This window comes from Zophobas morio, unplaced genomic scaffold (assembly GCF_036711695.1).
Source record: "Zophobas morio isolate AGI-343-1 ecotype UQ-CSIRO unplaced genomic scaffold, CSIRO_AGI_Zmor_V1 ptg000027l, whole genome shotgun sequence".
Taxonomy (NCBI): domain Eukaryota; kingdom Metazoa; phylum Arthropoda; class Insecta; order Coleoptera; family Tenebrionidae; genus Zophobas; species Zophobas morio.
This window is the reverse complement of record NW_026972132.1, coordinates 184,413-196,920: the sequence shown is the minus strand read 5'-3', so window position 1 is coordinate 196,920 and position 12,508 is coordinate 184,413. Positions and strand designations below refer to the sequence as shown.

Sequence of the window (12,508 nt, the reverse complement as noted above, 5' to 3'; positions counted from 1 at the left end):
TTGTAAAATCGAAAAATTTAAGAATCGAAATGACGAAAAATTCCAAAACTACAATATTGAAAAATTTAAAAATCGAGAAATCGAAAAGGGGAAAATGAAGAATTGAGAAATCGAAGTATTGAAAAATCCCATAACTGAAATATCGAAAAATTGAATTGAAAAATCAAGAAGTCCAGAAATCGAAAAGTCAAAAAGCCAAAAAATCGATTAATTAAGAAACTTTGAATGGACAAAGTGAAAAATCGTAAAACTGAAAACATCAGAAAATTGAGAAATTTAAAAACGAAAAAAAAAATCCGAAATTTGAAGAATCTGGGAATTGAAAAATTGTAAAATCGAGAAATTGGAACATCGAAAAATTGAATAAGCTAAAATTTAACTATCGAAAAATTGCAGAACCGAAATATTGATAAATTCCTAAACTGGAATATCGAAAAATTAAAAAATTGAGAAATAGAATAGTCCAGAAATCGAAAAATCGAAAAACCAAAAAATCGATTAATGGAGAAATCAAAAAATCCCGAAAAATCAAAAATTTACCAACGTCAAAAATTAAAAAACTGTAAAACTGAAAAATCGAAAAATTTAAAAATTGAAAAACTGAAGAAATCCTAAAACAAAAATACCGAAAAATTGAAAATTTAAAAAAGTCGAAAATTAAAAAACTGTAAAATTAAATTTAAACTGTAATTTAATCGTGAAATACAAAAATATAAAAATCGATAATTTAGAAACATCAAAAATTGAAAAATTGAAAAATGGAAGAAAAATTGAAAAATAAATAAATTGAAAAAGTTAGAAATTGAAAAATCGAGAAATCGAAAAAACGGAAACTGGAAAATCGTGAAATCGAATTCGACCCCCAAAAATCGATTATTCGAAAAATTTTATATTTAAAAATGCCAAAAATTGAAAAATCTAGAATTTTTAAAATTGAAAAATTAAAATATCCAAAAATCAAAAAAGTAAAAAACCAAAAAATCGGTAAAAACTGTAGAATTGAAATATTGAAAAAAATAAAAACATGGAAAAACTGAAAAATCCAGAAATCGAAAAATCCAAAACCAAATATCGATTAATGGAAAAATCAAAAATCCCAAAAAATCCAAAATTTAGAAAAAATTAAAAATTAAAATTAAAAAATTGAGGAAATCCCAAAACAAAAACATCGAAAAATTTAAAAATAAAAAAAGCGAAAACTGGGCAAATTGAAGAATCGAAATATTGAAAAGTCCCATGGCTGAAACATTGAAAAACTGGAAAATCGAGAAATCGAAAAGTAGAAAAACCAATTTAAACCGATTAATCGGAAAACTGAATATTTAAAAACGTCAAAAATTGAAAACTCGAAAACTTGAAAATTTTAAAAATTGAAAAATCAAGATGTCGTTCCATCAAAAAATCGAAAAAGTAAAAAAATCGAAAAATCGGAGACATTTAGAACCGTCAGAAACATCGGAAAATCGGGTAATCAAAAAATGAAAAAATCGAGAAATAAAAAATTTGAGAAATAGATAAATCAAAAATTCGATAAATCGAAGTCGGGAAACCAAAAAATCGATTAATCGTGAAATTGAGATATCGAAAATGCGAAAATTTAGAGACGTCAAAAATTGAAAAAGTTAAAAATTGTCAAACTGAAACATCGGAAAATTGACGACTCGAAAAATGGAAACATCGAAGAAATCTCAAAACTAAAATATCGAAAAATTGAAATATCGAGAATTTGAAAAATCCAAAAAACCAAAAAATCGATTAATTATGAAATTGAGAAATCGAAAAATCGATAACTTAAGAATGTCAAAAATTGAGAAATCGGAAATACGAGAAATCGAAAAATCGAATAGTTAGAAATGTCAATAATTGAAAAACCGAAAAATGTAAAAATCAAAAAATAAATCGAAATATTCAAAAACCCCAAAACTGGAATGTCGAAAATTTGAGAAATCAGAACATTAAAAACTCTAGAAACAGTGCAGAAATCGAAAAGTCGAAAAACCAAAAAATGTCTAAAAATCGAAAATTTAGAAACTCAAAAATGAAAACCGAACAATTGAAAAATCGATCATTCAGGAATGTCAAAAATTGAAAATCGAAAAATTGAACAATCGATAAATCGAACATTTAGAATGGTTAAAAATTGAAAAATCAAAAAAATGTAAAAATTGAAAAATTGAATCGAAATATTTAAAATCCCAATATCGAAAAAGTGAGAAATCGAAAAATCAAAAATCCAAAAAAATCCAAAATTTAGAAAAAATTAAAAATTAAAATTAAAAAATTGAGGAAATCCCAAAACAAAAACATCGAAAAATTGAAAAATAAAAAAAGCGAAAACTGGGCAAATTGAAGAATCGAAATATTGAAAAGTCCCATGACTGAAACATTGAAAAACTGGAAAATCTAGAAATCGAAAAGTAGAAAAACCAATTTAAACCGATTAATCGGAAAACTGAATATTTAAAAACGTCAAAAATTGAAAACTCGAAAACTTGAAAATTTTAAAAATTGAAAAAATAAAATATCGGAAAATTGAAAAATCAAGATGTCGTTCCATCAAAAAATCGAAAAAGTAAAAAAATCGAAAAATCGGAGACATTTAGAACCGTCAAAAACGTCGGAAAATCGGGTAACCAAAAAAATGAAAAAATCGAGAAATAAAAAATTTGAGAAATGGAAAAATCAAAAATTCGAGAAATCGAAGTCGGGAAACCAAAAAATCGATTAATCGTGAAATTGAGAGATCGAAAATGCGAAAATTTAGAGACGTCAAAAATTGAAAAAGTTAAAAATTGTCAAACTGAAACATCAGAAAATTGACGAATCGAAAAATGGAAACATCGAAAAATCGAATATTTAAAAATCGAAATAAAATATTGAAGAATCGAGGAAATGAAATATCGAAAAACTGAAAATTGACAAATTGAAAAATCGAAAATCGGTGATAGATCTACAATTTTGATTTTTTTTTTCCAAAAATCTCGATGTCTAGGATAAAAATTCAACACGAATTCATAAACCACAAAAGGAGGAGTACGTTATTTTATAAAATTGTTGGTGGGGATGATCAGACAAATTTTGGTCAATCGGTCCGGTAGTTTCGGAGATTATCTGTCTAATAAAAATATTTTTGCGTACTCTAGAGGTCATGTTAACATATTACAATACTTCCTTAGTATACTGTATACCTAACGGAAGAACCGTTTTGCTATATAAATTTTTATCATTCACAGGCAGTCGGCAGCCCCGTCAACCCCTACCTCGCCTCGGTCCTCATCAGCGCCGTCCGTCTCTTCATGTCCATCGTGGACACCTACCTCCTCCGCACCTTCCGTCGCCGCCCCCTCATCATGTCCAGCGGCCTCTGCATGGCCGCCAGCATGCTCCTCTCCGGCCTGTTCACCCTCTGGATCCAAAACGGCACCACCGACGAAAAATGGGTCCCCGTGGCGCTGCTCCTGCTCTACGTCATCGCGTGCATGATCGGCCTCCTGCCCATCCCCTGGACCATGACCGCCGAACTGTTCCCCATCGAAATCCGGGGCGTGGCCCACAGCATCGCCTACAGCATGGCCAACATCCTCATGTTCGCGGCGGTCCAGAGCTACGAGAGCCTCATGGACGCGTTCCACGGGGCCTCCGGGGTCCAGTTTTTCTTCGCCGTGGTTTCCATAGTCGGCATGATGTACACGTTCGTGTTCGTGCCGGAAACGCACGGGAAGAAACTGACCGAGATCGAGGACTATTTCAACCACAACTTGATCTACTTGGGGCAGGGGAAGAAAAAGAAGGTTGAGGGGAAGGAGGTGAGGAGCGACCGGGAGGCGGAGAAACTTATGAGTGTCTGATTGTCTCGAATAGTATTGACAGAGCTATTATTTATTGAAAAGTGTTGATATTTTTTATACTGTTTTTATATTGAGCTGTGCTAAGGCCTGGGGTTGGACTCGGGTTGCGAAATCAGTATACCTTGAATATTAGCTACTTATATACTTAGTAGGTACTTACATGAATCTTGTGATATTGTATGACAAGTATTATAATAAATAGTTAATTAGATCAGGATGATTTGCGTTTTTTGGGTTTGTTGGGTTGGAAGACTGTGTTGAGGCGAGAGTGGAGGATGCAGCGGTTGCATTTGTACCAGTCGCCGGGTTCTCGGAGCCCCCTAGAGTCTGTCCTTTCGAACTGAGTCTTACAAAAGGCACACACATACATGAGTTTTTTTACTGAAAAGCTAGGTCAAAAAATGAGTTTACATTGGAAATAAGTTGGTGGTTAAACTACAAGTACCTTGCGATTTGACTAATTCCAGGGTCGGTGATAATTATGTCACTGTCTCTACTATCACTATCGTGGTCTTCGATTTCAGAGTACGCCTTCTTTGGTGGTACTGCTGGAATACATGACAAATAATAAAAATAAAAAATTATAAAATTAAAATTTTTAATTTAAAAAGGCGGCCAATTCGAAAAAACAACCAAAATAAAAAGAACAAAAGGATGAAAAAAAAAAAGCAAAATGGGGCGACAAAGAAAGCAAAGAAAAGAACGGGAAAAAGAGAGCAAAAGAAAGATGATAAAAATAGAAAGAAAGAACCAAAAACAAAAACTAAAAATAGAAGGCTAAATGAAAAAGCCAAACAAAAAAAAACGACTAAAAAAAGGGCAGAAAAGATAAAAAGATGGCGAAAAATCGAAAAGTCGAAAAATCAAAAAATCCATGAATCGAAAAATGTAAAATTGAAGAATTTAAATATTGAAAAACCCCTAACTGGAATAACGAAAAATTAAAAAACTCATGAAATAGGAAAGTCCAGAAATCATAAAGTCGAAAAACCAAAAAATTGAAAATGTAGAAACGCCGAACATTAAAACACTGAAAAATTGGAAAATCGAAAAATTGAAAAAATCCCAAAACTAAAATATCGAGAATTTGAAAAATCGAAAAACCAAAAAATCGATTAATTATGAAATTGAGAAATCGAAAAATGGATAACTTAAGAATGTCAAAAATTGAATAATCGAGAAATTGAAGAATCGAAATATGTATGGAAAAATTCGAGAAATATATAGAAATCCAGCATTCTAAGTCGAAAAACCAAAAAATTTGTTCATCGTGAAAATGAGAAATAGAAAAATAATGAAAAATTCCAAAGCAAAAATGTCGAAAAATTGAGAAATCAAAAAATTGAAACATCGAAAAATCCAGAAATCGAAAAGGCGAGAAATGGAAAAACTGAAGAATTAAAATATTGAAAAAATCCCATAACTGAAACATTGAAAAATCGAGAAATCGGAGAGTTCAGAAATCGAAAAGTCGAAAAATGAAAAGTAGGATTAATGGAGAAATTGAAAAATCGAAAAACCAAAAATTTAGAAACGTCAAGAATCGAAATAATGAAAAACTCCAAAACTAAAATATTAAAAAATCGAGAAAGCGAAAAGTCGAAAAACCAAAAAATCGATTAATCGAGAAATCGAAAAATCGAAAATTTAGAAACGTCAAAAATTAAAACACTCAAAAACTGAAAAACCGAAAAATTTAAAAATCGAAAAATTGACGAATTCCCAAAATTAAAATATCGATAAAAAATTGAAAAATCGAGAAATCGAAAATTTGAAGAATCGAAATATTGAAAATCGAAATATTGAAAAATTCCAAAACTGAAATATCGAAAAATTGAGAAATCAAAAATTCGAAATATTGAAAAATCTCAAAACTGGAATACCGAAAAATCGAAAATTCAGAAACGTGAAAAACTAAAAAAATTGAGAAATCGAAAAATTGACGAATTCCTAAAATTAAAATATCTAAAAATTGAAAAATCGAGAAATCGAAAAATCGATAATTTAGGAATGTCAAAAATGTAAAAATCGAAAAATTGAATCGAAATATTTAAAATTCCAGAATTGGAATATCGAAAAACTGAGAAACCGTAAAATTAAAAAATCGGGAAATAGAAAAGTTCGAAAATCTAAAAGTCCAAAAACCAAAAAATCGAATAATCGAAAAATCAAAAAATTTCGAAAAATCGGAACAAAATTTAAAGAACTGAAAATTTTAAAAACCAAAAATTGACGAAATCTCAAAGCTAAAATATCGAAAAATTCAGAAATTGAGAAATCGAAAACCACAAAATCGATTAAACCTGAAACCAAAAAATCTCGAAAAATCGAAAATTTAGAAACGTGAAAAACTAAAAAAATTGAGAAATCGAAAAATTGAAGACTCCCCAGAACCAAAATATCGAAAAATTCAAAAATCGAGAAATCGAAAAGTCAAAAAATTGTTTAATTATGAAATTCAGAAATCGAAAAATCAATAATTTAGGAATGTCTAAAACTGTGAAATTCAAAACTTGATGGATGGAAATATTGAAAAATTAAAAAACTGAAACATTGAAAAATCAAAAAATTTAAAAATCGAAAAATTGAAAAAATTCTAACACTAAAATATCGAAAAATTGAAAAATGGAGAAATCGAAATGTCTAATAACTCAAAAAATTAATTAATTATTAAATTGAGAAATCGAAAAATCGATAATTTAGGAATGTCAAAAATAGAAAAATCGAATACATATTTAGAAAGGTAAAAAACTGAGAAATCGAAAAATTGGAAATCAAGAAATAGAAAACTTCAGAAATCGAAAACTCGAAAATTTAGAAACGTCAAAAATTGAAAAATCGAAAAATTGAAGAATCGAAATACTGAAAATCGAGAAATCGAAAAGTCGAAAAACCAAAAAATCGATTCATCGAGAAATCAAAAATCTCGAAAAATCGAAAATTTACAAATGTCAAAAATTAAAGAACGGAAAAATTGAAAAATGGAAAACTGAAGAAATGCTAAAACTAAAATATCGAAAAATTGGAAAATCGAAAAGTCAAAAAATCGATTAAAATTCAGAAATCGAAAAATCGACAATTTAGGAACGTCAAAAATTGAAAAGTCGAAAAATTGACAAACCGAAACATTGAAAAACTCCAAAACTGAAATATCGAAAAATCGAATATTTAGAAACATCAAAATTGCAAAATCGAAAAATGTAGAAGTCGAAAAAGTGAATCGAAATATTTACAATTCCAAAAACGGTATATTGAAAAAGTGAGAAATCGAAAAACTAAAAAATCGGGAAATAGAAAAGTCTAGAAATCGAAAAGTCGAAAAACCAAAAAATCGATTAATCGAGAAATCAAAAACTCTCGAAGAATCGAAACAAAAATTAAAGAAATGAAAATTTGAAAAATTGAAAAAGTGACGAAATCTCAAAACTAAAATATCGAAAAATTCAAAAATTGACAAATCGAAAAGTCGAAGAACCACAAAATCGATTAATCGTAAAATTGAGGAATCGAAAAATCGAAAATTTAGAAACGTCAAAAATTGAAAAGTCGAAAAATTTTAAAATTGAAATATTGAAGAAATCCCAAACCTAAAATATGGAAAAACTGAAAAACCGAGACATCTAAAAGTCGAAAAACCAAAAAATCGATTAATCGTGAAAATGAGAAATAGAAAAATCGATCATTTAGAAATGTCAAAAATTGAGAAATCAAAAAATTAAATCCAAATAATGAGAATTCCAAAACTAAAATATCGAAAAATTGTGGAATCGAAGAGAAATTGAAGAATCAAAAAATTGAAAAATTTTGAAATCGAAACATCAAAAAATCGAGAATTCGAAAAGGCGAAAAATGGAAAAATTGAAGAATCGAAATATTGAAAAATTCCATAACTGAAATATTAAGAAAATTGAAAATTCGTGAAAGCGAAAAGTTCAGAAATCGAAAAGTCGAAAAAGCAATAAATCAATTAATCGTGAAATCAAAAAATCTCGAAAAATCGAAAATTTAGAAATGTCAAAAATTAAAAAACTGAAAAATTGAATTGAATTGAAATGTCCAATAAATCAAAAAATGGATTAATTATTACATTGAGAAATCGAAAAATTTATAATTCAGGAATGTCAAAAATAGGAATATCGAAAAATGGAATACATATTTAGAAACGCCAAAAGCTGAGAAATCGAAAAATTAAAAAATCGAGAAATATAAAAGTCCAGAAATCGAAAAGTTGAAAAATCAAAAATGTCAAAAATTAAAGAATTGAAAAATTTAAAAATTTAAAAATTGACGAAATGTTAGACACAAAATATCGAAAAGTGGAAAAATCGAGAAATCGAAAGGTCGAATAGCCAAAAAATCGATTAATGATGAAATTGAAACATCGAAAAATCCCAAAACTCAAATATCGAAAAATGAGAAATCGAAAAATCGAATATTTAGACACGTCAAAAAGTGAATCGAAATATTGAAAAATCCCAAAACTGGAATATCGACAAACAGAGAAATCAAAAAATTAAAAAATCGAGAAATAGGAAAGTCCAGAAATCGAAAAGTCGACAATCTAAAAAATCGATTCATCGCGAAAAAATGACCAAAAAGGCAGATAAAAAAGATTAAAAAAGATAAAATGATGAAAAAACGTCCACAGGTGAAGAAAATGACGAAAAAACGATAATAAAAAATCACACAAAAGGCAAAATTGTGACAAAAAAAAACGACAACAAAAAAAGGGAGCAAGATCATAGGGTCATAAAAAGATGGTAAAAATAAAAAAAAAGTGATTAAAAGAAAGCAATAAAAGGGAACACAAGTAAGACGAAGAAAAAACTACAAAAAAAGATAATCCAAAAGCGCTACAAAGTGACACAAAAATTCGAAAAAAAAACAAGACGAACATTAAATAAAAAGAAAAATGGACAAAACAAAAAAAACGAGACGAAAAAAATAATCAAAAAAGTGATAAAAAAAGGAGACGAGAAAAGCGACAAAAGTGGACGAGAAAATGACGAAAAAACAAGACGATAAAAAATCCCAAAAAAAGACACCAAAAAAGCAAAAAACGACACAAGGCATTGAAAAACCTTAAAATAAGAGAAAAAAGACGCCAAAAAGGATGTTTACACAAAGCAACACTAAAAAAACTGATAAAAAAGATAAAAAATTACGACAAATAAACGACGACAAAATAAAAGGTAAGAAAAAGCACCAAAAATAGCAACAAACGAGACAATACAAAACAAAAGACGAAATAAAGGGCAAAAAAGGGGACAAAAAGTTCGACAGAAAAGACGACAAACAGTGGACAAAAGCAGATGACCAAAAACAACATCAAAAAAAAGAAAAAAAACATACTTTTTAAAAAAGTGGCGTAAAATAGCGACAAAAAGTTAGAAAAACGACAAAAACAAAAAGGGGGAAGACAACAAAAAAGGTCAAAAAAGGTAATAAAAATAATAATAAAAAAAGTGATAAAAAAAGGTAACTTAAAAAGGCAACTAACAGGGTCATAAAGAATGTGTAACAAAAAAATACACACAACGATAGCAAAATAAAAGCTAGTAAAATTCGACGAAATACGACACAACAAAAGAGGAAATAAAAGAAAAAAGGGGGGAGAACAATAGCGGCAGAAAAGACAACAAAAATGACAAAATGATGAAAATCGACTAAAAAAAGTAAAAACCGACAAAAAATGTACAATAATGTTAAACAAAAAAGATACAAAGCACACAAAAAAGGCGAAAAACTGACAAAAAGGAGGGCAAAAAACGGTAAAAAAGTTGATTAAAATATCTACAAAAAAAGCTGACACATACCGAAAGACGAAAAAACGACAAAAAGAAGAAAAAAATCCACAAGAAATAGATAAAAAAGCTACAAAAAAGATGATCGAAAAACTGACAAAAAAAGCGACCAAAAAACATAAAAATTGTTAATAAAAAGCAACCAAAAATGATATTTTTGGGATAAATTTTACACACCACTTCTGCATTTGTTACATCATTTAATTTTGACACAAAAAAATGTAGTAGCCAAAGATCAAAAAATATTGACAAATCAAGCACGGATTATTATTTTTATCACTTACCTTGTGACCAAATCCCCTTTTTCCGTTTCGCCCTAACATTAAAAACCTCGCTCAACCTAGAGTGCAAAACACACTTATAACATTTAGAAACATCCTTATGTTGCAGCTTGATGTTGGCTTTCCGCTCGAAAGTACACTGGCACATTGAACAAACAGACAACTTTCGCTCGACAATCACAGTCGTCGGCGTAATTAAAGGAACAAAACTGTCTTCACTAGTACCCTGCAAACACGTTTCTTCAATTTTAATATCATCTTCTTCTAGAAAATATTCTTCAGGGGGGCCCACTTCCTTCTTAATGACAACGTCTGTGGACACCGACATTGTAACCACGGTCTCATCAAGTCAAATCTCGTTGTTGTTGTTGTTGTTGTTGTACTAAAAAAATGTTAATATTATTGTTGATAAACAGACGAACTTTCACTTTTGAGGTTATGAGTATCGTGACAACTGACGTGTATAGTGTGTTGCCTATCTATTTCGGACAGGGCCGGTTTCAGATTAATGTTTAGCCAAAACCTAGTCCTGTCACCAGTGATAGATGCTTCAAGTGAGTATTAATTCGTCAAAAACTTAACAAGTGTGCATTCAGTGACGTCATGGACCCAATCAGGTAATCCGCACCACGCAATCCTTTACAAACTTAATACATTTTTTTTTAGTAAAAGCACATTTAACTTAAGGTGAGTCTAAAGCTTGTTTTTTGGCGAACCTAACTTGAATAATAGAGCAGAGGAAGACGGCGAGGATGAAGAAGAGGCAGGGGATCCGTTTGCTTCCACTAGCACCAAGTCGCTAAGTCGCTTTGAAGAGAAAAATTGCAAAAATCTTATGCCTGAGGTGAATATTACCTACTAAAGTTGGTTTTTTAAATATTGTTGTTTAGATTGCAGCTACTTTAATAGCTAGTGCTAACAATGTAGTGGTAGGGGTAGGTTTAGCGTACTCTGCTATTTTAATACCGCAACTAGAGAGTGAAGATAGTGACATTAGTGTCACTGAAGATGAACTGTCGTGGATTGCAAGTGTCGTACCTTTAGTGGCACCGCTTGGGTCCATCATGGCTGGTTTTCTTATGGACCGGTTTGGAAGGCTTAACACTTTGAAAATATCTGTAATTCCTGGAATTGCCGCTTGGGTGCTAATGGCGTTAGCGTATAACGTACCCATGTTGGTGGTGGCTCGAGTTTTTACAGGACTAGCTGCTCGTAGATATACATTAGGTATAAATTTGTATCTAATAAGTGTTTAATTTCAGCCCTATCGACGAGTCCAGGTGTAGTGTACATTTCAGAAATTGCTTCAAAAGATTTGCGGGGCTCTTTCTTAGGGGTAGGACCCGTCTACGTCTCCGTGGGTTTAGTCCTAACCTATCTCAAAGGGTGGTTACTGAACTGGAGATTAATCGCTTGGTCCTGCAACGCTTACACAATCATCCCTTTCTTCCTAGTTTTCTTCCTTCCAGAAAGCCCCCCTTGGCTAGTATCCAAAGGAAAGAACGAAAAAGCACACAAAGCTCTTGACTGGATCTACAAAAACCAACCACCATACAGGGTAAAATTTCAACCCCCGAACAACAATCTACTCTTCCTATAGGGTAAAACCTTTGCAGAAATCTACCTAACCCTTCTAATCAAAGAAGACGAGCAAAAGAAAATCGACTCCAAAACCGGTGACAGCATAATCCGAGAGTTCCTCAAACCCACTGGCTACAAACCTTTCCTTATTATTTGTGGCGTCTTCCTCTTCCAACAATTCTCCGGCATCTACATCTTCCTCTTCTACTCCGTCACGTTCTTCCAAACCGTCGGCAGCGACATCAACCCTTACGTAGCTTCCATCTGGATCGGAGTCATCCGACTGGTCATCTCAGTCCTCAACACCTGGATGCTCTCGATTTTTAACCGCAGACACCTCATGATGGCCAGCGCGTTCGGGATGGGCGTGTGCACCCTGATTTCGGGCTTGTTCACCCACTGGATCAAAACCGGGACCACTGATGCCAGCTGGGTGCCCGTGGTGTTCCTGGTGCTGTACGCGGTTTCGTCGATGGTGGGGTTGTTGACGATGCCGTGGACCATGACGGCGGAGCTCTTCCCGATGAAGATCAGGGGTGTGGCCTACAGTGTCTGCAATAGTGTGGTGAATCTGATGATGTTCGCAGCGGTCCAGAATTACAGGAATCTGGAGTGGCTGTGTGGTGGGCCGGCGGGGATTCAGTGGTTGTTTTCGGGGGTGTCTTTCGGGACTGTTATTTATGTGTTTGTGTTCTTGCCGGAAACGCATAGGAAGAAGTTGGTGGAGATTGAGGAGTATTTTAAGGCGAATACGGTGTATGTGGGGCGGAGGAAAGGTGGGCATGGGGGTGGTGGAAGGGATTTTGGTAAAAATAAGGAGTCGGGTGGTAGTGGTAACACATAAGTGATAAATTAATAAATAGCATTTATTTTGTTGTTGTTTTATTGAAAATATAAAAGTCTGAATGGAACACTATGACAAAAGATGGGGGTCAGGGCAGGTGAGGTCAGGTCAGAGCCCCTTGGTCTTCATCCAGTGGAAGAAAACATGTCG

At 31.9% G+C, this 12,508-nt stretch overlaps 2 protein-coding genes and 1 pseudogene across 3 annotated transcripts in view; 2 read left to right on the top strand and 1 right to left on the bottom strand.

Annotated features, from left to right (window-relative positions):
• The window catches only part of LOC135136820 (facilitated trehalose transporter Tret1-2 homolog), a 34,822-nt gene extending 30,759 nt beyond the window's left edge, over window positions 1-4,063 (top strand). Inside the window, exon 9 of the mRNA XM_064066239.1 lies at window positions 3,234-4,063. Within this exon, the coding sequence (XP_063922309.1) occupies window positions 3,234-3,848 (615 nt within the window). The 3' untranslated portion in view covers window positions 3,849-4,063. The remainder of the gene's footprint in view (window positions 1-3,233) is intronic.
• Window positions 3,976-10,398, bottom strand: LOC135136821 (uncharacterized). Of its 2 annotated transcripts, none has more exons than XM_064066241.1 (3): window positions 9,937-10,398; window positions 4,294-4,396; window positions 3,976-4,237 (listed from the first exon to the last, which is right to left on the bottom strand). In XM_064066241.1, exons 1-3 carry the CDS (start codon window positions 10,259-10,261, stop codon window positions 4,060-4,062), a joined length of 606 nt encoding a protein of 201 aa, XP_063922311.1. In that variant the 5' UTR covers window positions 10,262-10,398; the 3' UTR covers window positions 3,976-4,059. The 2 variants fall into 2 exon arrangements, with proteins under 2 accessions (XP_063922311.1, XP_063922312.1); XM_064066242.1 differs by having other exon boundaries at window positions 4,294-4,393.
• Window positions 10,399-10,458: 60 nt separating this feature from the next.
• Window positions 10,459-12,358, top strand: LOC135136812 (facilitated trehalose transporter Tret1-2 homolog; annotated as a pseudogene).
• Window positions 12,359-12,508: the final 150 nt, after the last annotated feature.